The sequence below is a fragment of the Delphinapterus leucas genome, chromosome 20 (genome assembly GCF_059928025.1).
Source record: "Delphinapterus leucas isolate spDelLeu-1000000601 "Yukka" chromosome 20, BTC_Dleu_Yukka2, whole genome shotgun sequence".
NCBI lineage: Eukaryota > Metazoa > Chordata > Mammalia > Artiodactyla > Monodontidae > Delphinapterus > Delphinapterus leucas.
The window spans coordinates 6,056,350-6,082,870 of NC_143148.1; the positions used below are offsets into that span (position 1 = coordinate 6,056,350).

General features: G+C 41.0%; 1 protein-coding gene across 1 annotated transcript; it reads left to right on the forward strand.

Annotated features, from left to right (window-relative positions):
* Positions 1-7,606: 7,606 nt before the first annotated feature.
* LOC111181070 (uncharacterized) lies at positions 7,607-26,155 on the forward strand. Its single transcript, XM_022586116.3, has 5 exons — positions 7,607-7,757; positions 15,032-15,204; positions 16,828-16,954; positions 17,240-17,341; positions 18,280-26,155. The coding sequence occupies exons 2-5, from the start codon at positions 15,190-15,192 to the stop codon at positions 20,025-20,027; spliced, it is 1,992 nt and encodes a 663-aa protein (XP_022441824.2). The 5' UTR covers positions 7,607-7,757; positions 15,032-15,189; the 3' UTR covers positions 20,028-26,155.
* The last annotated feature ends 366 nt before the right edge of the window (positions 26,156-26,521 follow it).

A 26,521-nucleotide genomic window follows, 5' to 3' on the forward strand; every position in this document is an offset into this window, starting at 1 on the left:
TTCAACATCGTCACTATTTGCTGATAACAGCCTTGCCGGACAGTCCAAGAGAATCAATGGAAAGAATATGAATAGCAATGGGATTGTTCTGATAGAGGGATAAGAGATGATAATCAATAGCTTTCTTGTACACAAGCAAGAAAAATTTGAAAATAAGAAGCAAATCAGGGCTTCCCTGGTGGCGCAGTGGTTGAAAGTCCGCTTGCCGATGCAGGGGACACGGGTTCGTGCCCCGGTCCGGGAAGATCCCACATGCTGCGGAGAGGATAGGCCCGTGAGCCATGGCCGCTGAGCCTGCGCGTCCGGAGCCTGTACTCCGCAATGGGAGAGGCCACAGCAGTGAGAGGCCCGCATACCGCAAAAAAAAAAAAGCAAATCAATATGCAGCCTCCCCCCCAAAAAAACAGGTTAAGAAGAAATGTGCAAGCTGAACATAAGTAAAAATCATTGCCTTAAAAGCAGTAAAGAAGGGGAAATAATTAAGAAATATATCTCACAATATTATATGGATGTTAGTTGCTCTGTCTTTATCTGTGAATTTAGAGAAATTTCAACCAAAACTTAAACTGATCCTATAATTCATTTAGAGGAGAAAATCACAAATAATTTGAAAAGAAAACAATACTTAAAAGAGACCTGCCAGGTATGCCTATCCTAGGTCAGTTATGGTAGTAATTAAAAGTGCCATTTTAAGTTCTTTCTGCTTTTTTTTTGAGGGGAATATTTGTTTTACTACATAAATGTTTGGTATTTTCTGTTCAGGTTTGTTTTGTTTTTAATTTTATTTATTTATTTTTGGCTGTGTTGGGTCTTTGTTGCTGTGCGTGGGCTTTCTGTAGTTGCGGCGAGCAGGGGCTACTCTTAGTTGCAGTACGTGGGCTTCTCATTGTGGTGGTTTCTCTTATTGTGGAGCACAGGCTCTAGGCGCATGGGCTTCAGTAGTTGTGGCACGCAGGTTCAGTAGTTGTGGCTCGTGGGCTCTAGAGCACAGGCTCAGCAGTTGTGGCACTCGGGCTTAGTTGCTCCACAGCATGTGGAATCTTTCCGCACAAGGGCTCGAACCCGTGTCTCCTGCATTAGCAGGCGGATTCTTAACTACTGAGCCACCAGAGAAGTCCCCTCTTCAGTTTTAATTTTCTTCTTATATCAACATTTAGGATATAAATTTACCTCTAAGAGTAGCTCTAATAGAAACTCTAAGACTTAGAATATTTTCTGTATCATTTAACTTTAAGCACTTTTTAAAATCCTTTTTATTTAGAAGTTGCAGAGAAGTTCCCCAGGCCTTCTGGGATCGCCCCCGCCTCTGTGCAGTTTTGGTGTCAGGGGTTTGGGAAGAATTCATATTTAGATTTGAGTGTTTATTCCTTCTTCAATTCTCCCACTTCCAGGATTTCCCCTATAAATTTCCAGCTTTTTAAAAAAATCCCTGGGAATTCCTGGTAGTCCAGTGGTTAGGACTCTGCACTTTCACTGCTGGGGGTGAGAGTTCAATCCCTGGTGGGGAAACTAAGACCCTCAAGCTGCTGGGTGCGGCCAAAAAAGAAAAAGAAAAAAGAAAAAAAAAGTCCCTAAGTTCTGTTCTCTGGCACTTTGAGATGGTAAGGCCTGCTGTTTTCCATTGCCATTGACGTAGGTTCCACTGTCATTAATATAGGTTCTGCTACCCTAGCTTCAGGCCATAAATCCTTGTGGTTGCACTTTATCAAGTGCATGTAAACTGTCCTTCAATTTCTGTATGTTTGGGGATGCTTTCTGGTTCCTCTAAATAGTTGTTTTTGAATATTTTATCCGTTTTTTATAATTCTTTATCTGTGGGAAAATCCATTTATTTGTTTTATACTTTAAAAATATTTTCTCACAGGTACTTTCCACTCTATTTTCCTCCCCATCTTTCTTCTCTCTTTCAAGTGGTTCATTTCTATTGATCTCTTTCCAAGTCCAATGACTCTTCTGTCATATTCAGTGATTTTTAAATTTTGGATGTTTGGAATTTTCATTTGGTTCCTTATATAGTTACTATTTTTCTTTATTCCCTTGATCATAGTTATAAAATCTGCTTTAAAATCATTGTTTGCCAATTCCAACATCTGAGTTACCTTGGGTTTAGTCTCCATTGATTATTTTTTGTCTTGAGTTTGGGTTACATTTTCTTGTTTCTTTGTATGTTTAGTAATTTTGGATTGTATAGTGATACATCGTAGAGGTTGAATTTTGGTTGTGTTTCCCCAAAGAGTATAGATTGTTTTTTCTTCAACAGATAATTTGCCTAAACTTAAACTCCATATTCTGAAATCTCAGTTATTTTAGGCTATGGGGGACTGCTTGGTATCTACCCCATGCATGCACATTCAGGGTCATCCAGAGTCTTAAGATAGACGTTGTATCTAAAATTTGTGGTACTGCCTTTGTGGCTCTCTTTTTTTTCAGATTTCCTTTGCAGCCTCTGTGGTTATCCTGAACTTTGTCCTTTGGTTCTTTAGACCAACAGGGCTATGGGGTGCTGTTGTTCACTCTTTAATGAACTAACTCTGTAGGTGGTCATTAAAAAAAAATGGCCACTGAACTTCCCTGGTGGTGCAGTAGTTAAGAATCCACCTGTCAATGCAGGGGACACAGGTTCAATCCCTGGTCTGGGAAGATCCCACACGCTGCGGAGCAACTAAACCCGTGCATCACAACTACTGAGCCTGCGCTCTAGAGCCTGCGAGCCACAAATACTGAAGCCCGCTCACTCTAGGGCCTGCATGCTGCAACTGCTGAGCCTGCATGCTGCAACTACTGAAGCCCCCGCGCCTAGAGCCCGTGCTCTGCAACAAGAGAAGCCACCGCAATGAGAAGCCTGCTCGCCACAACTAGAGAAAGCCCGTGTGCAGCAACAAAGACCCAACGCAGCCAAAAAAAAAAAAAAAAAAAAAAATGGCTGCACCATGCAGCATGCAGAATCTTAATTTCCCAACCAGGGATCAAACCCTTGCCCCCTGCAGTGGAAGTATGGAGTCTTAACCACTGAACCGCCAGGGAAGTCCCCCCAAAAAATGTATATATATATTTTTGTGTGTATATATATGTATATACACATTCACACAAGGATATATGGATGTCCAGCACATGACAGACATACACCCAAGATACTGATGATGGAAAGATTTGGACGACACTGACTAAGCCGTGTGGAGGCTTCCAGCTTCACTCAGAAGGCAGACAAACAATCAAATAAATACAATAGTGCATAAGTGTTAGTGTTATCTTGATGCTTTGTGATTGTTTTTCCTTTGAAATCATTGATGGAAGGACGGAAGTGAAGTTGGACAGAAATAATTTTGGGATATATCATAAGTTTAATGGTTTATTAGGGCAATTATTAAATCAGATGCAATATTGTATATTGATAAGCAGTGCTGGCTTTGTGTGCCAACAATAATTATAACTCAGGGGAAGCAGCTTATTGTAAGATTTAGGGTATTTACCTATAAAATTAATAAATTGTATCCTATTAGATTATTGTGCAAAACTAAATGGTGAGGAGGCAGGACTTCCAAAATAGCAGAGGACCTGTGTAAACCCACTGTTTTATGAAAGCAACATAAATACTGGAAAAATGCAGCTCTATGTACAGTAGCCAAGACATGGAAGTAACCTAAGTGTCCATCGACAGATGAATGGATAAAGAAGATGTGGCACATATATACAATGGAATATTACTCAGCCATAAAGAGAAACGAAATTGAGTTATTTGTAGTGAGGTGGATGGACCTAGATTCTGTCATACAGAGTGAAGTAAGTCAGAAAGAGAAAAACAAATACCGTATGCTAATGCTAACGCATATATATGAAATCTAAAAAATACGGTACTGATGAACCTAGTGGCAGGGCAGGAATAAAGACACAGACGTAGAGAAGGACTCGCGGACACAGAGGGGGAAGGGGAAGCTGGCACGAAGTGAGGGAGTATCATGGACGTATATACACTACCAAATGTAAAATGGATGGCTAATGGGAAGCAGCTGCATAGCACAGGGAGATCAGCTCGGTGCTCTGTGACCACCTAGAGGGGTGGGATAGGGAGGGTGGGAGGGAGACGCAAGAGGGAGGAGATATGGGGACATATGTATATGTATAGCTGATTCACTTTGTTGCACAGCAGAAACTAACACAACACTGTAAAGCAATTATACTCCAATAAAGATATTTTAAAAAATTAAAAAATACTGGAAAAATGATTAAAGTCAACTTTATTACGACTCTAGAAATAAACAACCTGAAGGCGTACAAACAACCTGAAGAGCATTTTTAGTCAAGAAAAAATTTTGAACCTCAGTAAAAACAGTGGGGTTTGTGGAGTTCTAACTTTGTTTACTCCCATCCCCCCTCCACAGTTCTGCACTAGCTTTAGAAAAACAGCAACCTCACAGCTACAGTAGCCATGAAAACCATTTGTCAAAAAACAGTCTCAATTGTTTAACACTGTGGTAGCTTAAGGCCGCAAAACCAGTTGGGGAAAACATTAGCTCAGCCAAAAATTTTAAAAGGAATGTCTGAAGAACGAGATATTCACAAGGAGCTGTTACGCACTACGACACATTCCTGAGGGTCTAAAAGGCCACACACCTACACAGGGATATGTACATGCCCAGAAAAGACCTGAAGGTCACTGATAATTCACCTCTGGCTGACCTTGAAATCCTGCAGCAGGAAGAGAAGGCTAGGGCAGACTTGTAAACTGCCCAAGCATCGAAGTAGTAGTAGAGGGAGGGGTTGGGGAATACATTAGGAGTATGGGACTAACAGATATACATGACCATATAGAAAGTAGATAAACACAAGGATTTACTGTAGAGCACAGGGAACTATATTCCATATCTTGTAATAACATAATGGAAAAGGATCTGAAGCTGTACACCTGACACTAACAATATTGTAGATCAACAATAGTTAAAATTTTAAAAATAATAAAAAAGGGCTTCCCTGGTGGCACAGTGGTTGGGAGTCCGCCTGCTGGTGCAGGGGACACGGGTTCGTGCCCCGGTCCGGGAAGATCCCACATGCCGCGGAGCGGCTGGGCCCGTGAGCCGTGGCCTCTGAGCCTGCGCGTCCAGAGCCTGTGCTCCGCAACGGGAGAGGCCACAACAGTGAGAGGCCAGCGTACCGCAAAAAAAAAAATAATAATAATAATAAGATAAGAAAAAAGAAAGTAGTGGAGCATTAAGGCACAAACTACCCTTGGCAAAAGGTGAAGAACTCATTGACTCAGGACAACTAAGGAAGCTAACCAGGCAGAGACTTCAGTGACTGCACCCTGCAAGGGAAACAGACCAGGAATGTCACTGAACTAACTGCAACAACAGTAACAGCAATAGCAACGAATTCTGAGGAGAAGGGGCATCTGATACAAAAAGTAACAACATTGTATTTTCTAAAACGTCTAGCTTCGGCAAAAAAGTGATACACAAAGAACAGGAAAGTATGGCCTTTACACAGGAAAAAAAGCAATCCATAGACACTATCTGAGGGGTCTCATATGTCATTACTACACGAAGACATTAAATCAGCTATTATAAATATGTTTGAGGACCTAAAAGAAACCATCTCTGAAGAACTGAAGGAAAGTATGACACTTCCAACTTTTGTGGAAGTTGACAAGTTGAGGTAAAATTTTATGGGAAAATATAAAGGGCCAAGAGAACAAAGACACTCTTGTAGAAAAAGAATACAGTAGGCAGCCTTGCTGTATCAGACCTAAGACTTAGAAATGATCCCGTAGCTAAATCAGAGTAGTATTGGCCCAGGAATAAACGAGAGAGCAATGGAACAGAACAACGTCCTAAATCAGAGCTATACAGACATGGACGCTTGATTTATGATAGAGATGGCACTGCCGAACAGTGCAGAAGAGCCTCACTTTAAATAAAGCTGCTGGGACAATTATCTACACAGAGGAAAAAAGAAAGTTGATCCCTGTATCACAGTATTCACAAAAACAAATGACTGGGCGGGTTGTGACTATTCAAGATACACAAAATCCTTCTAGAATGTATTTGTTACTGAGTGCAAGTCCATGTGCCCCATGCACAGTGAGGCGAAACAATACCAAAACGTCGGAGTTTGGAGCAGAGAAAGGTTTATCGAAGGGCCGTGCAAAGAGACCGGTGGTTCATGCCATAAAAACCCTGAACTCCCAGAAAACTTTCAGCAAAGCCCCTTTACAGGAAAGGCGAGGGAGGGGTGTGGTTAGTTTTTGCACACTTCTTGCTGTCAGATCCCTTGTTCTTGAGGTCAGGTCACGACGTTCCTGGAAACCTCCACCAAAACAAATGTTATTCTCTGTTCTGACAAGAAAGGGCAAGGTCCCAAGGCTCAGCTTTCAGAAGTCCAGGCCCTGGCTAAGAGGAGGGTTTCCCTGAGCAGGCCGGTTGCTCTGCCCAGGAGCGTTGGTCCAGCACCCAGACTAGATGCTCCCGCCAGTGCCCAGGCCTGGCTGAAGACGTGGATCTCAGTTGGCGGTGCCCTCAGGGCCAGGTCTCCAGACCCTGCCCAGCTGTCATCACTGAGGGAGCCGGGTGCCCAGGCCCCAGTCAGACTTCAGGCTCCTCTGGCAGCGCAAACAGGGGCAGGGTCCTGCGGACTTCGACCCATGGAGACCACTGCCGCCATTAGGTCCCAGAGGCAGGGATGGGGGAGAGGTTCCCGTCTGTTTCAAGGCCCGGGCCCAGCTAGTGGGCGGCAGTGGCGAGGGCTCTCCAGCTCTGCAGCACACAGTCCTCAGACTGTCCCCAGGCCCCCCACCTCACCCGCCAGGCCCAAGGCCAGGGGTCCTCGAGGGCCCCTCGGAGGAGGTCCCCATCTGCCTCTCACCGCACTCTCTTCCGGGTGGTCCACTGCGAGAGAGCGGGACCTCTAACCCCTGGAGCTAAGTGCTGCGCGCCCGCTCCGCCTCTATTACAGAGTCACCTTGTAGCGTGAGACAGAAGTGATACTCTTTTGGCGGGGACTGTGGCTGCCAGTGTCTGCTCCACAAAACATATCTGCCCCGGTCCTCACCCCCACACGGTCTCGCCTCACGAAGTACATCCACGAGTGCTCTCCTCGTAACACCTCTGCTCCTTCAGCTACAGCTCTAGGCTCCTAATCCCCATTCTCTCCAACGTTTAACCGGCATCCTGTCTGCAAACACTCCCCATTTCTGTGTCCCGAAGCCCCAACCTTCCCAACACGGCCACGTCTTTCCTGCGGCATAAAAAGGGATCCGAAAGAGAGTGGGCGTGGCCATTCTGCTTAGGCCTGGCCTGTGACTGGTTTACCTTCCGGGTCAGGTCGGAAGACTGTAGGCGAGAGTGCTGAAACGCTACTGAAGATGTAGCTGAGCAGCTGCAGAGATGGAACAGCCCAGAATGAAAAATCTTGGAGACGCCGGTTGAATTTCCGCCTCTCCGTACTGGTCGGCAGGACGGTCCAAAATGGCGGCGCACGATCCAATATGGCCGCTCCCAACATAATGTAACGCCATGGGCGCGGCCATATTGCACGGCACTAATTCCTCCAGGCATCAGAACGCATCGCTCACTTCCAAAGTGGCCTTGAATGTGAGTGTTTAACAGGGGCCCGCCACTCACGTCAGCGGAAACGGAAGTGGCGTCCAAAGCTTGGCTTCCCCCAGCGTACTGTCACAGAATTGGCATTTGAGGCTACGTGAGATTTCTGCGAGCGGATTTAAGAATCCCGCGTGGTGGGAATTCTGACTTGAGATGTGGTTTGTGGTGGGTACTCGTGGAGGATTGTTGTTGAAGGCGGCCTCGGAGTTTTAGGGGCGTTGTGGGTAGCTTGGGCCAGCATCAGTGTTGAGTGGGTTGAGGAAGTAACGAGAGACCATTGCCGTTGACAATGACAGGTCGGCGCCGGATCGCCGCCCCCGCCCCCCGCCCCCGCCCCAGGCGGTGGAAACAGGAGGTGGAAGAGCCAGTGATCAAAGGGGTCCATCTGGATAGGTTGGTGAGGATAGGGCTTGAGGGTTAGTCACCTGGGATTCCTGTGGTTGGAGTTTGAGCTTCGGAGGGGACAGTGGGTGAAAGATAGATGTCTGGGGAGCTGTGAATGGGTGCGACAGCGAAGTGCAGGTTGGGGAGCTGTGTGGGTATCCTTAGGAGAGGTTGAGGGGGGTTGGGACATAAAAAGGCCTCAGGTAGACAGACATTTGGGTGTGTGCTGAGCATTGGGGTATTATATTTCCCAACGTTTTATACTGGAGAATTTCAAGCATACAGAAAAGTCGAAAGAATAGCCAAATGTTCTGCTGTATACCTGCCATCTAGATCCATGAATTGTTAAAATCGTGCCCATGAATACTTAAGAGTTTACGTGTGCTTGTACGCGCTTGAAATCAAGTTAATCCTAGCTTTTTATGTCAATTCTGCCACTTGTTTCTGTGACTCTGTTTAAAGTACCAAGTTCTATAAGTCTCAGTTTTCCCATTCAAACAAATTGATTTCTACCTCACCAGTTCTCATGAAGGCCCTGTCTTCATGACCTCATCTAACGCTAATTACCTCCCAAAGACCCAATTTACAAATACCATCACATTGAAGCTTCAGCGTATGAATTTGAGGGACACAAATATTAAGTCCATATAACAAGTAGGTATTTGACAGAAGGTAGCTATTATTATTCAAATGTATACCTTTCTAATGGGATTTTTTTCTACTCAAAGCAATACTTTAAACTTATTTTTATTAAGTTAGAATAATAAAAAAATCATCTTCCTATGTGACTTTATATATGATATTAAATGGAGATCTCTAAGTTTTTTAAATCAGAATATCATTGTATGTTTATTATCAGTAAAAAGCAGGAAATAAAAATCACCCTCGGAGAATTCCCTGGCCCCGGGTTTGATCCCTGGTCAGGGAAATAAGATCCCACAAGCCCCAGAGAGTGGTAAAAAAAAAAAAAAAATTAACCCCCGATTTACTATCTGTAAACTACCTGTAATGTTTTGAAATGTATTTTTTAACTGAATTATATATTATGGATATTTTTCTGTTTTTAATTTATAAAAGTAGGTCAAATTAAATGCATATTTCAGAGGCTTCTGATTTACTTTTACCAAACTTCCCCAATAACTTGCTATTCTATAATGCTTCTACACACAGTGTGCCAGATTTTTCTACATCTTTAGCAACAATGGGCATGTCATCCTTCTCTTCTTTTCTAATATGATAGCCCAATTTAGAAATTTGATTACCTTGGCTTTTCTTTATAATTTTGTTTAATGAATGTCATGTTTGATCATTGGAAAATGGGAAAGTCCTCCATCCTTGTTCCATCTTCTGAGTCCCACCTAACCATCCCAAGCTTTGGAACCACTATTCACAAGTTAGAATGCATTATTCCCTTGATTTTTATAGTTTTATCATATGTATATGGATACCTTAAAAGTGCACTCTAGTTTTTCTTGGTTGTAAGTTTTATAATAAGGATATTATTATGTGGTCTTCTGAAGCTTGCTTTTCTTTTCTTTTTTTTTTTAAATTTATTTATTTTTGGCTGTGTTGGGTCTTTGTTGCTGCATGCAGGCTTGCAGGGAGCGGGGGCTACTGTTCGTTTTGGTGCACGGGCTTCTCATTGCGGTGGTTTCTCTTGTTGCTCTAGGCACGCGGGATTCAGTAATTGTGGCACACGGGCTCAGTAGTTGTGGCTCTTGGGCTCTAGAGCGCAGGCTCAGTAGTTGCGGCGCATGGGCTTAGTTGCTCCGCGGCATGTGGGATCTTCCTGGACCAGGGCTTGAACCCGTGTCCCCTGCATTGGCAGGCGGATTCCTAACCACTGCGCCACCAGGGAAGTCCTGAAGCTTGCTTGTCTTGACTTATTACATATGTGTGACTTATCCATGTTGGAGGTAGGTTTGTTTCATTATTATGAATTCCATTGCATAAATACAACATAACTCATACAACCATTCTCCTGTTGTTGGACATTTATATTGTTTCTGGGTTTCAGCTACTGCAAGTAGTGAAGTTCCGAACATTCTTATGTCTCCCAGTTGATGTGAGAATTTGTCTAGTCTAGGGTGTATACCTAGAAATGAAATTTCTAATACAAAGTAGATGAATTTTTACCTAGAAGGGAAAGTCAAAATACTTTTGTACCACCTTACTCTCTCATCAGCAATGTAAAAAAGTGCCTTTTGATCCATAGGCTTTCCAATACTTAGTATTTTCATTCTTGCTTTTTGACCATCTTTTGAGTATAAGAGACATCTATCTCATTGTGGTCTCCATATGCACTGTTCTTGTCACTAACATGGTTGGTCATCTTTTTTATATGTTCACTGGCCAATTTTAAACCTGAGAGGTTTGTCTCTTCCTAACTCATATTTAGAAAGTAGTCCCATATATAGAATGCTAGTCTTTTGCTGGTTATTTTGTAATAAACAATTGGCAGTCCTTTGTCTCCTGTTCCTGGGAGGTAGCCTCTAGATTGTTGGAATATCCTGAATGATAGAGATGACTGCATTATTCATGGTGGGCCCTGATAGTTTGTGCTAATGAGGCAACTCATGGTGAGTCTGTAGTTTATGCTAGTGAGATGATTCAGGTTGGAAATGTTTACGCCAGAAAGACCAACCAGGTGATATCAGCCCAACCTCCAGGAGGGTAGAGATGCTGGAGGTTGAGTTCCATGGCCAATGATTAGACCCATCATGCGTATTTAATGAAACTCTAATACAAACTGTAAACACTGAAGCTCAGGTGAGTTTCTGTGGTTGGCGATACCCTGCATGTTGTCACACATAGATATGCTGGATGAGCAGCGTGTCCTGACTCCAAGAGGAAAGGACAGTGGAAACTTCTGGTTTGAGACCCTCCTAGACCTCACCCTATTGTGTCTCTCCATTTGACTGGTTATAATTTGTATTCTTTTGGTGTAATAAAACTTTATTCTTGTACATTTCCCCCTCAGGTACCTTATACGTTTTGTTGGTATTGTGAATAGTGTTTTTTCCTTATAAATCTTACTGTTGTTTGAATATGAAATTGCAGTTAATGTTTATGTTGATCTTAAAGCAGTTGCATAGTGACAGTCTTGCTTCTTCTTTTCCATTCCTTCATTCCTTCCATTTATTTTCCCCATTTTACATTTAGCCAAAATGTGATACATTTTTGGCTAAATGTTCTGAGAATGGCTATCCTTGTCATGTCCCTAAGTTTAAAGAAATGCCGTGGATTTTTTTTTTTTGTAGATACTCTTTATCAAGTTAACAGAGTTCTTGTCTCTTTCTAGTTTAATAACATTTTTAAAAATTGTGAGTGGCTATGGTATCTTATTACATGTCTTTTCTTTATCTATTGAGATAACGAAATAGTTCTTACTACACTATTGCATTCCTGGAATAAAGTTATCTGTGCATTGTATAATTCTTCCTATGTTCAGTTTTCTTAGTATTCTTCCTCTCTATCAGTGAACATGGTTTCCTCATCTTTTAAATATTTAGGATTTTTATACTAAGTTCATAAATGAGATTGGCCTCATTTCTTTGGCCACAAATTTCTTTCACATATTGTCCTTGAAATCTAGATCTGTTTTCTTCAGTTCTCTGTCCGCCTAAGACACAGTGTTGCATTGTCCTTCGGAGTTCTCAGCAATGTGATACTGAGAGTAAGTTGCATTAATATATTTCTCGGGTGTCCTGGCACCTCTAAGTTATTCTCAGTGTTAGAATTAATTTTTCATCACCAGAGTTAATTCTTTAACAGTCAGCACTGAGTAGAGTTGCCAAGAGATCCAGCCGGGGTTTTGAGTGAAGATGAAGTCTCAAAAAGAAACATGAATTTGAGATTTCAGTTGAGACTCCATTGCAGACTTTAAGGTCATGGATTTTGTCTTCAGATGCAGACAGCCTGTATTTGTTTTGCTTTTTGTAGGCAAGAGGTTAGTTTAACTGAGGTATAATTTATATACAATATAGAGATTATCATACTAAGTGAAGGAAGCCAGACAGAAAAAAGACAAATATCATATGATATCGCTTATATGTGGAATCTAAAAAAAAAAAAAGATACAAATGAACTTATATACAAAACAGAAATAGACCCATAGACGTAGAAAACAAACTTATGGTTACCAAAGGGGAACAGGGAATAAATTAGGAGTTTGGGATTAACATATACATACTACTATATATAAAATAGTTAACCAACAAAGACCTACTGTATAGCACAGGAAACTATACTCAATATTTTGTAATAACCTATAAGGGAAAATAACCCGTAAGTTATATATATAACTGAATCACTTTGCTGTACACCTGAAACTTACACAACATTGTAAATCAACTACACTTTAATTTTTTAAATTTACATACAGTACATACATTCACCAGTTCTTCAGGTATAATTTGATGAGTTTCACAAAGGTATGCCATCCTTTAACCATCACTCGAATCAATGTATAGAACTTTCCCATCAACCCCAAAAGTCCCTTTGTGCCTCTTTTCATTGAGACCATACCCCCATCCCCTGTTCCCTCACAATCACATGCTTTCCATAGTTATATATGTTCTAATACTTCATACAAATTGAATGATACAGTAAGAGGTTATTGATGTCTGACTTCTTTCACTTAAAATAATGCTTTTGAGAGTCATCCATGATGTTGCATGTATCATTAGTTCATTCCTTTCTGTCACTGAGTAATATTCAGTGGTACAAATAAGCCACAATATTATCTGTTCCCCAGTTGATGGATGTTTTGGATTTGGGGGAGTAGGTTTTGGATATTTTGAATGAAGCTGTAATGTACATTGATGTACAAGTCAAAGTGGTTGTACCATTTTGTCATTTTATATTTTTACCAGCAATGCATGACAGGTTTTTCTTTACATCCTTGTCAGTACTTGGTATATTCAGTCTTTTAAATTATAGCAATTCTAGCAGGTTTATAGGAATATTTTATCTAGGTTTTAATTTGCTTTTATTGTGCAATTTAAAGCAACTTTTTTTTTTTTTTCGATATGTGGGCCTGTCACTGTTGTGGCCTCTCCCGTTGCGGAACACAGGCTCTGGACGCGCAGGCTCAGCGGCCATGGCTCACGGGCCCAGCCGCTCCGCGGCATGTGGGATCTTCCCGGACCGGGGCACGAACCCGTGTCCCCTGCAATGGCAGGCGGACTCTCAACCACTGCGCCACCAGGGAAGCCCAAAGCAACTTTTCATATGCTTATTTGCCATCTCTTTTTTTTTTTTGATGAAGTGTCTGTTTGAAACTTCTGTTCCTTTTTATTGGATTGTCTCTTCTTTTATTAAGTTGGAAAAGTTCTTCATATTTTTTAAATAGAAGTCTTTTAGTCAGGTACATACTTTGTTAATATTTTCCTCTAGCCTGTGGCTTGATCCTTCTTCATTTTTTAGCAGTGTCTTTTGAATATCACAAATTTTTAGTATTGAAGAAGTTCAATTTATCAACTTTTTCTTTTATCATGCATTTTGTGCCCTGATTAAGAAATCTTTGGGGCTTCCCTGGTGGCGCAGTGGTTGGCGGTCCGCCTGCCGATGCAGGGGACATGGGTTCGTGCCCCGGTCCGGGAAGATCCCACATGCCGCGGAGCGGCTGGGCCCGTAAGCCATGAGCCTGCGCGTCCGGAGCCTGTGCTCCGCAACGGGAGAGGCCACAATGGTGAGAGGCCCGCGTACTGCAAAAAAAAAAAAAAAAAGAAAAAAGAAAACAGAAATCTTTGCCTCACTTAAAATTTTTCTATGCTTTCTTCCAGAAGTTTTATAGTTTTAACCCTTACATTTATAATCCATTTTGAGTTAATTTTGGTTTGAGGCAAACATGAATATCTTATTTGTTTCAACGGCACTTGTTAAATAATTTATTATTATTTTTCTCATCATGCTCATGCTTTTCTCTTGTGGAATATATACATATTCCATATTATATATGTATATATATGTGTGTGTGTGTATAATTTTAAAGAAGTGTACTAGTCTGCCCATTCTATCCCTTTTGTCATTTTGGCCTGTCTCTCTAGCTTGAATTTTCCCTTGGCTTTGGGTCATATTTTTTTGCTTCTTTGCATGTCTGGTAATTTTCGATTGGATGTCAGATATTGTCAGTTTGATATTGTTGTTTACAGGATTTTCTTTTATTCCTTTAACTACTTTTGAGGTTTGCTCTGGCATGTAGTCAAATTACTTTGAAAAGGTTTGATTTTTCGGAGGCTTTCTTTTCAAATTTCTTAGGTGGGGCCGAAACAGTCTTTTGTCTGTGATTACTCTGTACCTATTACTGGGGCAGTACTCTTCTGAGGCCTCTGTTTGAAGTCCTGGTGGAAGGTCTTTCTACCCTGGCTAGTGGGAATGCTAAGTATTCCTGATCTTGTGTGAGCTCCAGGAATTGTTCCACCTCCTCCTTTCCAGGGGCCTTGGTAATTTCCTCAGTTCACCAATCCTTAGCCAGAGACTCAGAGGAGCCCTCTGCATATCTACAGAGTGACTTTTCTCTTTTTTTTCTGAGGTACTGCCTGGCAAACTCTAGCCACCTTTGCTTCTCAGACTTGAAATTCTGTATCATTAACTCAGCAAGACTGCGGACGGTTTGGGGTTCCTTCTCCCTGTGCTCTGGACTGGAAAGTCTCTCCAGGCAGTGAGCTGCAGCACAGCCTTGTTTATTTTCCTTTTCTCTGACTTCTGGGTCTTAAAATAGTTGTTCTTGATATTTTTCCTACTTTTTGTGTTGGTTGGCTAAGATGAAAGGATAATTCTGGTAGTTCTCCTTAGACTCAGAGGATTTATTGATTCCGGGGGTTTGTGTTTTAGTCCTTTCTCCGCCAGTTACTAGCTTTTGGGTTTTAGCTAGGTGCTTAACCTTTCCTCTGCTAGTTTTCTCTAAAATGGAATAATTATCATCTGTATGTTATAGGGTTGTTGTGAGGGTTAAGTGAGAAAAGAACATACTTGAAACAGTTCCTTGCACGTATTGGAACTTGCTTTTATCATTACTTCCATACTAAACAAATCTTTTCTTGAATCCATAGATGCCGGCTTCCTAGAATAAGGCCACTCCTGTAAAGGAAAAAAGTAAGTCTCAAGCCCAGAAATTCATCCTTGCTAAGGATACCCTTGATGAGACACCATTACCAGGATTTCAGGACAGATCCTAAATGTGGTGGCCACTTCCTAAAAGCTGTTAAAAATGACCAAGTCCCAGGTGAGCTGTTTGGTTTTTTTCCCAGTTCGTTTTGCATTTTTGATTTTTGGAGTTTTATTAAAATGTATCCAATCAAAGAGAACAATATATATAGATACATTGTGGCTAGGAGGGACATGCTTAGATTGGGAGATAGAATAAATGATACAGAATAGCTAATCAGGAAGGGAAACTCATCTGCATGTCATAGGGTCCTGCAAGGTACTGATAATTCGAACGTTGCCACATAAGCAGCAGGATCCAGAAGTGGGTTGCCTACATTTCTCTGTTAATACTGGAAACCATCACAAAAGATAAAAATGTGTTGCAAGATTTACTTTATATTTAAGAAGGAAGCACATGAATTCAGTAAAGATTTCCTGGACATTTAAGTGTGAAGATGGGTCTTCCTGTTACTTTTTTTTCTCATCCAGACAGTGGACCGAGTGAAAAGTCATCTTCCTAAGGAAATGTGGGAGGTATAACAGGCACAGATAGAAAACTTTAAAAATCCCTTACCTATTAAAAAAAGATAATAGTAGTGCTTACATAAAGGTTACTGTGCAGATCGTTGTGTTACTGTGTGTAAGATGCTTAGAACGATACATAGCACGCAGTGAAAGCTTTGTGTTTGCTTTTTTTTGAGTACTGTGATTTAATATGTAGTCCAATTTCTAATAGGCAGTGTGAACGTAGCATACTTTTGTATATGAAAAACACTGCAGTGGCTACCAAGTGTCTGCAGGACATGTGCATTCTTGCTCCAAGACGTGTTCCTGCCTGTCACCTGGGCATCTGTCCCTTTCAGCCTCTTCTCCTGTCCCTTTGAACCATATGCAGTTCTTTGAACTCAAATAGGTCAGAAGGCATTTGATGGCAGGACCATGCTCTATTTCCTTTATTTATTATTATTTTTCTTTGAGGTACGCGGGCCTCTCACTGTTGTGGCCTCTCCCGCTGCGGAGCACAGGCTCCGGACGCGCAGGCCCAGCGGCCATGGCTCACGGGCCCAGCCGCTCCACGGCACGTGGGATCCTCCCAGACTGGGGCACGAACCCGTGTCCCCTGCATCGGCAGGCAGACTCACAACCACTGCGCCACGAGGGAAGCCCTCTATTTCCTTTTTTAATCTAAAATGTATATATAGTAAGTAACATTAAATGCTTGTAAGGTGGGTTGCAGATTGTCTTTAGGTAGTTTAAAGGTTCAGTGACATTTTACATTGGGTAAGTGAATGAGTGAAGAAGTGAATGAAGAATGCACAAAGAAAGGAGAGCTTTAATGAATTTAGCCCACAGAATGTCAATCAAAACTAGGTACAGGGCTTCCCTGGTGGCGCAGTGGTTGAGAGTCCACCTGCCGGTGCAGGGGACACGGGTTCGTGCCCCGGTCCGGGAAGATACCACATGCTGCGGAGCGGCTGGGCCCGTGAGCCATGGCCGCTGAGCCTGTGCTCCACAACGGGAGAGGCCACAACAGTGAGAGGCCCACGTACCGCAAAAAAAAAAAAAAAAAAAAAAATCTAGGTACAGAATGATATATGTTTATAAATTTTCATAGTAAAAATAGAATAATATCCTATAGATCATTACTGTTTTATTCCATTATATTAACTCCAGATTAAAAAGGATTATGTTACAACAGGGCTTATTGTCATTCAATGATGTGGCTGTGGATTTCACCTGGGAAGAGTGGCAGCTGCTAGACCTTGTTCAGAAGAACCTCTACCGGGATGTGATGTTGGAAAATTATAGCAACCTAATGTCATTGGGTAAAGACAACTTTCCTAAATATCTCAGCGTAAGCCCATTTATTGCCTGTCTTTTTTCCATTGCTACAATTTATGCATACTCTGATATCGTCAATGATTTTGGACTTGGACTAGTATAGGTAGGTAACAGAGCTTATTTTATTTAATATCATACAGTGACTGTACTTAATTTCATTTTCCAAGTAAAAAGTTTCAATTTTGCTAAACTATACATTCCCTGAAACAGAACTTTTCCTCACAGGACCCAATACTGCTCAGATTCTCTGTGATTACCCCCCTTGTCAGGTTATCACGTTACGAAGCCAGAACCAGTGATGCACTTGGAGAAAGGAGAAGAAAAAGAAAAAGCAGTAGTAGAGAGGGAATTCCCAAGTCAGTGTGGCCCAGGTGAGTGAAACCAATGCAGTGGGAGTTCGTGGAAGCAAAGTAACAGTTGGTCATTGTTGGCTTGGGAACTTTGTTATTTTAATATATTTTTTAATTGAAGTATATTTAATTTACAATGTTATGTTAGTTTCAGATGTACAGCAGAGTGATTCAGTTATATGTATATATATACTTTTTCAGATTCTTTTCCATTATAGGTTATTACAAGATATTGAATATAGATCCCTGTGCTATACAGTAGGTCCTTGTTGTTTGTGTATTTTATATATAGTAGTATGTATCTGTTAATCCCAAACTCCTAATTTATCCCTCCCCCCATTTTAATATTTTTTTCTTATAGTCTCTGAACCTTTAGAAGTGACTCTGAATGAAAAGAAGTCTTCAGTATGAATGTTGCCTGCTTCTCTTACTACCCTTCCATATATGACTCTCTTTTGCTAGCCACCTAGGAGGAGACTTACCTCCTTGTATCTACCCTGGGTCAGATCTTTGCCTAGTTCATTTGGTCTCTCCTTTTTTGTTTAGTTGTTCTTTTACCATAGCTCATTAGACACAACCAAACTCTTTTACCTTTTATCCATATTCATATACCTCTTCTATTTTGCTTTCAAATATTCATAGATTTGTTCCAATGTTTGATGACACCCATGTCCTTCAGTTCATTACTTATTACTGTTTCTTTTATTGGGTGCCTCAGACTTACGTTGTGCACCTGCTGTATCACTTTCTCCATCTCTTTGGATATTGACTTGAGATTCATCCCTCTCCATTTCATGATAATGGTAGTATTCATTGATTTTTTTTTCTAGAAGTAATGTGGCAAGTTTATGATTGGCATTGGGAAGATAACGGGAAGGGTGGACCTGTGGAGAGAGATCATGAAAACAATGCATTGGGAAAAATATTTCCTTTGAGCAAAAACTTTGTTTCATTTACAGAAAGACCCCATAAATGTGTCTCAAGAGGAATAAGTTTGAAACAAAATTCAGACCCAAGTTTTCAGAGTAAAAGCTATGCAGAAATGAACTCTGATGAGTTAAATGGTTATGGGAAGTCATTTTTCTGTACTCTACATGAAACCTCCCACCCTCGAGCCCAGTACTATGAACATAATTTATGTGTGAGGTCTTTCAGCACAGTAACAAATCTTAAAAGACATCACAGAATTCACACAGAAGGGAAACCTTACGAATGCAATGAATGTCCCAGATCCTTCAGGTATAAGTCAAAGCTCATAATACACCAGAGAACCCATACGGGAGAGAAGCCATACAAATGCAGTGAATGTCAGAAAGGTTTCAGTACAAAATGTCATCTCACTCTGCACCAGAGAACTCATACAGGAGAGAAACCGTATGAATGTATCGAGTGTCAGAAATCCTTTAGAACAAAATATCATCTCATTCAACACCATAGGACTCATACAGGAGAGAAACCCTATGACTGCAAAGAATGTGGAAAAGCTTACAGGGAAAAGACGAAGCTCAGATTACATTACAGAACACATACAGGAGAGAAACCTTTTGAGTGTAGTGATTGTGGGAAAGGTTTTATGCAAAAGTCAAACCTGATTATCCATCAAAGAATCCATACAGGAGAGAAACCCTATGGATGTAAAGAATGTGGAAAGGCCTTCTGTAGTAAGTCTCAGCTTGCTGTTCACCAGCGAAATCATACAGGAGAAAAATCCTTTGAATGCAGGGAATGTGGGAAAGCCTTCAATAAAAACTTGCACCTCATAACACATCAGAAAATTCATATCAGAGAGAAACATTATGAATGCAGTGAATGTGGAAAAGCTTTTGTACACACGTCACAGCTCATTCTACATCAGAGAAATCATACAGCAAGAACACCTTATGAATGCAAGGGATGCGGGAAAGCCTTTAATAAAAAGTCACACTTCATAACCCATCAGAGAATTCATACGGGAGAGAAACCTTATGAATGCAGTGAATGTGGGAAGGCTTTTATAGACAAGTCACAGCTTATTGTTCATAGAAGAACTCATACGGGAGAGAAACCTTATGAATGCAAGGAATGTGGGAAAGCCTTTAATAAAAAGTCATCCCTCATAACACATCAGAGAATTCATACGGGAGAGAAACCTTATGAATGCAGTGAATGTGGAAAAGCTTTTATAGACAAGTCGCATCTCATTGTCCATCAGAGAACTCATACAGGAGAGAGACCCTATGAATGCAGTGAATGTGGAAAAGCTTTCATACGAAAGGCAATGCTCATTGTCCATCAGAGGACACATACAGGAGAGAAACCCTTTGTATGCCTTGAATGCCAGAAAGCCTTTAGCAGTATGGCAATGCTCAGTAGACATCAGTTGATTCATACAGGAGAGAAACCCCATGGATGCAGTGAATGTGGGAAGGCTTTCCGCCAAAAAAGCCATCTTATTATCCATCAACGATGCCATACTGGAGAGAAACCCTATGGATGCATTCCATGCGGTCAAATCTTCAACCAGAAGTCACAGCTCATTAGACATCAGAGACATCACACAGGAGAGAAACCATATCAGTGCACTCAATGTGGGAAAGACTTTTTTGAGAAATCATACCTCAGTGTCCATCAGAGAAGTCATGCAGGGCAGAAACCTTATCAATGTGGTGAGTGTGGGAAAACTTACTCTGTCAAGTTCTTTCTCACTTCACATGAAATTCATACATGAAAACAATCCCAGAAACACAGCACTGGGAAGACTTTAGTGAGATGCCAGTTCTCCCTGAATATAAGAAAATTCACACGAGAGTCACCCTATGAATGCAGGGAAAGTTAAGGTACTTTTCCATTAATTTTGGCCTTTGTAAGTTTCAAAACTTACCCAGAAGAGAAATCTTTTAAATGCAGTGAATATAGGAAAATTATCTACTACCAATGTAGCCTCATATTTCATGAGAAAAAAGGCAGTATGGATGAAAAGTTGAAATCTCTTCTTGAGAAGAGATCCCATTATACATCACACAAAATGAAACCGTTGGGTACAACAAATATTTTTGATAGGCTATCATAAAGTAGTTAGTTTTCACTGTGGAAAAAAATCTCACAAATATTGTGAATTCTTGAATAGCTTCCAAACAAGTGAGTTTTCATACCAAGGAATACAGATGGCTGAAGACTTGTGATAAGGGATGCCTCTGGCATGAAGTCCAAACTTATCATGCATCAGATAATATTTTTTTAAGGAGAATTAGTAGAGTGTAATGGTGGGAAAGTTTATTTACATATAAACAACTTTATAATAAAAATTTTGATCATCGCAATACCATGTATTTATAGAAAAATGTAACACAAAGTAGTCAGTTAGGAAGAGCAGATAACTTTAGCATGCCAAAGGACACTTTGTTTCATGTTTGAATATATTGTATAGTCAAAGAAGTCAATTAAGAAAGGTCCCAGATGTATGTATTTGCTTTGTGTCTGAGTATTTTTGTAGAACATGTATATGATGATTTTCAAATTTCATAAGGTAATGAAAGTTGTGTACCACGAAATTCTTGTTCCAGTTTGTATGTCTAATATCTACCAAAAATGCCAACATAGTGAAATATATAAATCACAAGGGAAATAATTCAGCTTAACATTAAACCATACTATAACACCATTTACACCTTTTTGGTTTTTGTTTTACTGTTACTGGTATTGTAAATGAATCTGGTACTTTTCAGCCCTTAGGAATGATACATTTTTTTAAAACAAATTATCTTCTGGTTGTCACTCAGAAAACAAAAAACAAAAACCAAAAAAAGCCCCATTACAAATATTGAGGTTTAAGAGTGATAAGTAATCACAACTCTTCTGTCCCCAAATGAGTTCTGAAACACTGGAAGCAGCTGCTATTTTCAAATAAATGAAGATTAAAATGTCACTTGTCTTGGTGGTTGTGCTGAAATGGGGGATGAATATGGCTTAGACTTATAGCCAGACGTGCTTGCCACGGCTTTCCTCCATGAAAACCTAGTTTATTTGTTTCCTAGAGCTGCTGTAACAAAGTATACTATTAACTGAACGGGTTAAAACAGCAGAAATTTACTACCGTCTCAGTTCTGGAGGCCAGAAGTCCAAAGCCAGGGTGTCGTCAGGGCCATGCTCCCTCTGAAACCTGTTGAAGATTCCTTCCTTGCCTCTTCCTAGCTCCTGGTGATTTATGGGCAACTATTGGCTTTCCTTAGTCTGCAGCTGTATAACTCCAACCTCTGTCTTTGTCATCACATGGCATGCTCCCTGTGTGCCTCTGTGTCTCCACATGGCCAACTTCTAAGAACACCAGTTATTGGATTTGGAGCCCACCCTACTCCAGGAGGAGCTCATCTCAACTAAACTCCATCTATAACAACTCAATTTTCTGAGGTACTGGAGGTTAGGACTTCAACATACTTCTTTTCGGTTGGGGGGAGTGGATACACGATTCATCCAAAACTCCTAGTACGATTGACCCTTGATCATTGCAGGGGTTAGGGGCGCTGTCCCCCTATGCAGTTGGGAATCGTTATATAACTTTTCACTCCCCCAAAACTTAACTACCAATAGCTTTCTATTGATTGGAAGCCTTACCAATAACAAACAGTCGATTAACACATATTTTGTATGTTATATGTATTATATACTGTATTCTTACAATGAAGCTAGAGAAAAGAAAATGTTATTAAGAAAGTCATATAAGGGGGAATTCCCTGGCGGTCCAGTGGTTAGGACTCGGTGCTTTCATTGCCGTGGGCCCAGGTTCAGTCCCTGGTCAGGGAACTAAGATCCTGCAAGCCACACAGCACGGCCAAAAAGAAAAGGCATAGGGAAGAGAACATACGTTTAAAGTACTGCGCTGTATTTATCAATACCATAAGTTTACATCATCTGTTTACAAGCTGAATCATCTGTCAGTATCTACATCAATATTATATGACACAAAACACTGTAGATGTTGTATGTATTACTAACAAACACTAAGCATCAAAAGTGAAAAAGTAATGTGAAAAAAACCATTTATTTACAGGTGTAACAACTCATACGTTGATAATGAAGAAGCAGCAATAATACTTTATCGTCTTGGGCACACTCTGTTGTTCAACTGTGTTTTCCCTCACCTGTTATTTATCCTAGTGTTCATACGCACACTTTTTTTTTTTTTTTTTTGGTGGGGCATATATCTAGGAGTGGATTTGTTGGGCCATAGAGTGATTTTTAAGACTTTAAAGTGGAAAATGTAAAAATATGCAAGAATAGAAAGCTTCAAAAATTTTAAACCTTTTGTTGATTTCACTGATTGCCTTTCCTCCCCCCCCAGGAATATTTTTAATCAAATGTCATATAGTATAATTTCCTCCTTAAATACTTTAATATGTATCTGTAACAGATAAGGATTTTAAAAAGACTATAGTCACCATTATACTCGACAAAATAGACAGTATTTCTTGAATATATTCGGGTTCTCCAGTAGTGTGTGTGTGTGTGATTTATTATAAGGTATTGGCTCACATGATTATGGAAGCTGAGAGTTTGGAGGTGGAAAGGGTGAGGAAGACTTCTTTCTGAGAGATTAGTAATTCTGTTAACTGTTCCTGAGAAACTCACCTCATCGAAAGAACAAAATATTGACAGCTTAACTTGCCCACATCTGCCAATTCAAGACCAGAGTAGCCCCAGAGGGCCTTGAACAAGATATTGGGGACAACAGCCTTTCTGTCAAAGTTTATTTTGCTTGAAGAAGACCATTTGTTCTTGGGTGTGGGCTATAAAGATGTTTCTGTGTTTGCGAGATCTACCATTAATTCTTATTCTATTGTAAAGAGAACATTTATTCAACTGCTAATAATCGGAGGAATCTTGTTGCATATTACAATTCCCAGGGAGTTTTGTGAATGTATACATGTTCCTGGGACTTCCTTGGTAGCGCAGTGGTTAAGAATCCGCCTGCCAATGCAGGGGACACGGGTTCGAGCCCTGGTCTGGGAAGATCCCACATGCCGCGGAGCAACTAAGCCCGTGAGCCACAACGACTGAGCCTGTGCTCTAGAGCCTGCGAGCCACAACTACTGAAGCCCGGGCACCAAGAGCTCGTACTCCGCAACAAGAGAAGCCACCGCAATGAGAAGCCCGTGCACCACAGCGAAGAGTAGCCCCCGCTCGCCACAACTAGCGAAAGCCCGCCTACAGCAATGAAGATCCAACACAGCCAAAAATAAATTTAAAAGAAAAATACAGGACTTCCCTGGTGGCGCAGTGGTTAAAAATCCTCCTGCCAATGCAGGGGACACAGGTTCAAGACCTGGTCTGGGAAGATCCCACATGCCGCGGAGCAACTAAGCCTGTGTGCCACAACTACTGGGCCTGCACTCTAAAGCCCGCGAGCCAGAACTATTGAAGCCTGTGCACCTAGAGCCCGTGCTCAGCAACAAGAGAAGCCACCGCAATAAGCCCGCTCACCGCAGCGAAGAGTAGCCCCCCGCTCGCCTCAACTAGAGAAAAAGCCCTCGCGCAGCAACGAAGACCCAACGCAGCCAAAAATAAATAAATTTATTTTAAAAAAACCAAATAGGTTCCTGCATTAAGCACCAGACTTTATTAATCGGATGCCTTGATGCTGCAGTGACCTAACCCATACTTTATTTTATTTTTAATTGTTTAATTTAATTTTTTTTATTGGAGGATAGTTGATTTACAATATTGTGGTCTAACCCATATTTTTAAAAAAATACCTCCCCAAGCGATTCTGTTGGAACAGTATCAGTTGTAGATCCAACATCTGGGAAACAGTTATCTAGATGGTATTTGGAGCTGGGAGGGGCATGAGATGGGAATGTGAGGGGAAAAACACAGTTGAGCAATCCGCAGCGTCCCAAGATTATGAAACATTTACACAGATTTTCTTTTATCTTGTAGCAGTGGTAACTCTTAGGGTGGGATGAAATACAGGAGAGATCTCCAGTCTCTGAAATGTACGTTGTGGAATGAAGGGGACTTCCTGGATTAAAAACAAAAAGGTTCCTTGGATAAAAACAGCAAGGTCCTACTGGGACACACAGGGAACTGTATTCAATATTCTGTGATTAAACCATAAAGGAAAAGGAAAAAAAGTTCCTCATTCAGATGGTCTTAGAAATTCGCTCTAGAAGCTCCCAGGGAAAATAATCTAACTGTCCCAAAAGTCCTCTCCCAATGAGGGTCAGAGAGCTGAGGATGAGGCGGCTCCCACTTCCTTGCTTTCTGTTTTAGGCAGCCGCGAGGTGGAGCTCGATTTCATTAGTTTTTCATTAGCAGTTGGGACAAACTGAACGATACCAAAGCCGGTCATGCCAGGATTGTTTACTGCTGCTGCTTTTTGACCCCTCAGCTCTGTCCTAATTATGTACTGATGCGATACAACCAGTTGCCTCTCATTGCTTAGAATTTACTCGCATCTAGCTGGAAGGATGGCTGCCAAAAGCATTGTTTTAGGCGGATGAATTTCCACTCACTTCTGGCCATGAAGGAGAGGAGTGCGTATCGAGTAGGAAGCTGGAAGTTTCTACCACATCCTACTCATTTGTCTACACAGCATCCCTGTATACTCTTCTCCCCAAACAGAGCTAGCCCTATCCTTCCCAAGGGAGACAGCTCCAAAGTTTTATTTTGGAGTTTTAGACTCAGTCAGGTCTAGAAATATTTGTGGCGAGCAGTCCATAAACTTTAAAAGACTCCTCAGCGACCCAATATACAATAGTGCAATGAGAATGGGCATCCACAATGAAAACTTCCAGTGAAGAACAGAAAACTGGGGTGGTTATAGCAGGCACTATTCTATTGCAACCAAGGCCAATGGGCAGGAATAGTAAGAGTTCTCTGTCCTGGCAGTCAATCTGGAAGCACTCGTTCTCCTATCTAGAGGATGTACACCATCCTTCATGACTCCTGGCTTTGCCCTCTTGTCTTTATTAGTTGTTCCTTATTTTCTGTGGTCACATTTTAGTTGGGCATTGAAGAGTATACATTTCTTGGGAATTAAAAAGCATTCCTAGGAGTCAAGAATGCAAATGAGATGGGTAAACTTCTTTGCATTAAAAATGCAAAACTTAGGGGAAGGGAGAAAAAAGGATGACTGAGTAAAAACAGTGGAGTGGGTGAAGGACTTCTGATAACAAGACTAGCTAATATTCATTTTGAGTTCTGCCTTTTGCCAACTCATCTGGAGTGTGTTATATGAGGAAGGGCAATTTGTGAGTGATTATTTGCAGAAAGCAAGGGAAAGGCTGAGTGCTATTGTAAACTGATTTATTTCAAAACAAAGTCATCAGGCAACAAGGGTACTTTACTTGAAGCTGAGATTTAAAACCAGAGGTGTTCATAAAAAGGTAAAGCACGTGGAAATTTGTATTTTGCTTTTTTAAAACTTTTTATTTTATTATATTTTTATTTTTGGCCGCACCACGCAGCATGTGAGATCTTAGTTCCTGGACCAGGGATCAGACCCACACCCCCTGCAATGCAAGTGCAGAGTCTTAACCACTGGACTGCCAGGGAGGTCCCTGGGAATTTGTAAAAATTGGTTGCCAAGGGGAGGGGTTTGGGGCGGGGGAGGGAAGGATTGGGAGCTTGGGGTTAGCAGATGCAAACTAGTATATATGGAATGGATAAACCACAAGGTCCTACTGTATAGCACAGGGAACTATTCAATATCCTGTGATAGACCAGAATGGAAAAGAATATGAAAAAGAATATATATGTGTATAACTGAGTCACTTTTGTGTACAGCAGAAATTAACACAACATTGTAAATCAACTATACTTTAATAAAAAAGTAAAATAAAATAAATGTGGTTTTGATGATATTATTCAGACATTATTTAGACTAACCTAGTACTAACCTAACCCATCTCCAGAATGCTTGTAAAGTAAACCATAAATGCTGTCTTGGTTTAAGCCATTGTTAGGTGTAATTGTAAATTGCAAATTACTGATAATTGAAAGCACCCTAATTGATACAAGACCTTGGGAATAATGTTTTTAGGAGGACTGTCCTTACCTCTGTCTCTATTTTCCCATATTCCCCCATATCACCGTGATACCCTTGGATGATACTTTCTTAAAATTTCAGAAAGACTGCCATGTCTTTAGTCTAGAAGCCTACTAATGAGCTTCCACAGGAGCAGGGGATTATGGCATTAATCTTGGTAGTGGTGAGTGCATGGGGAC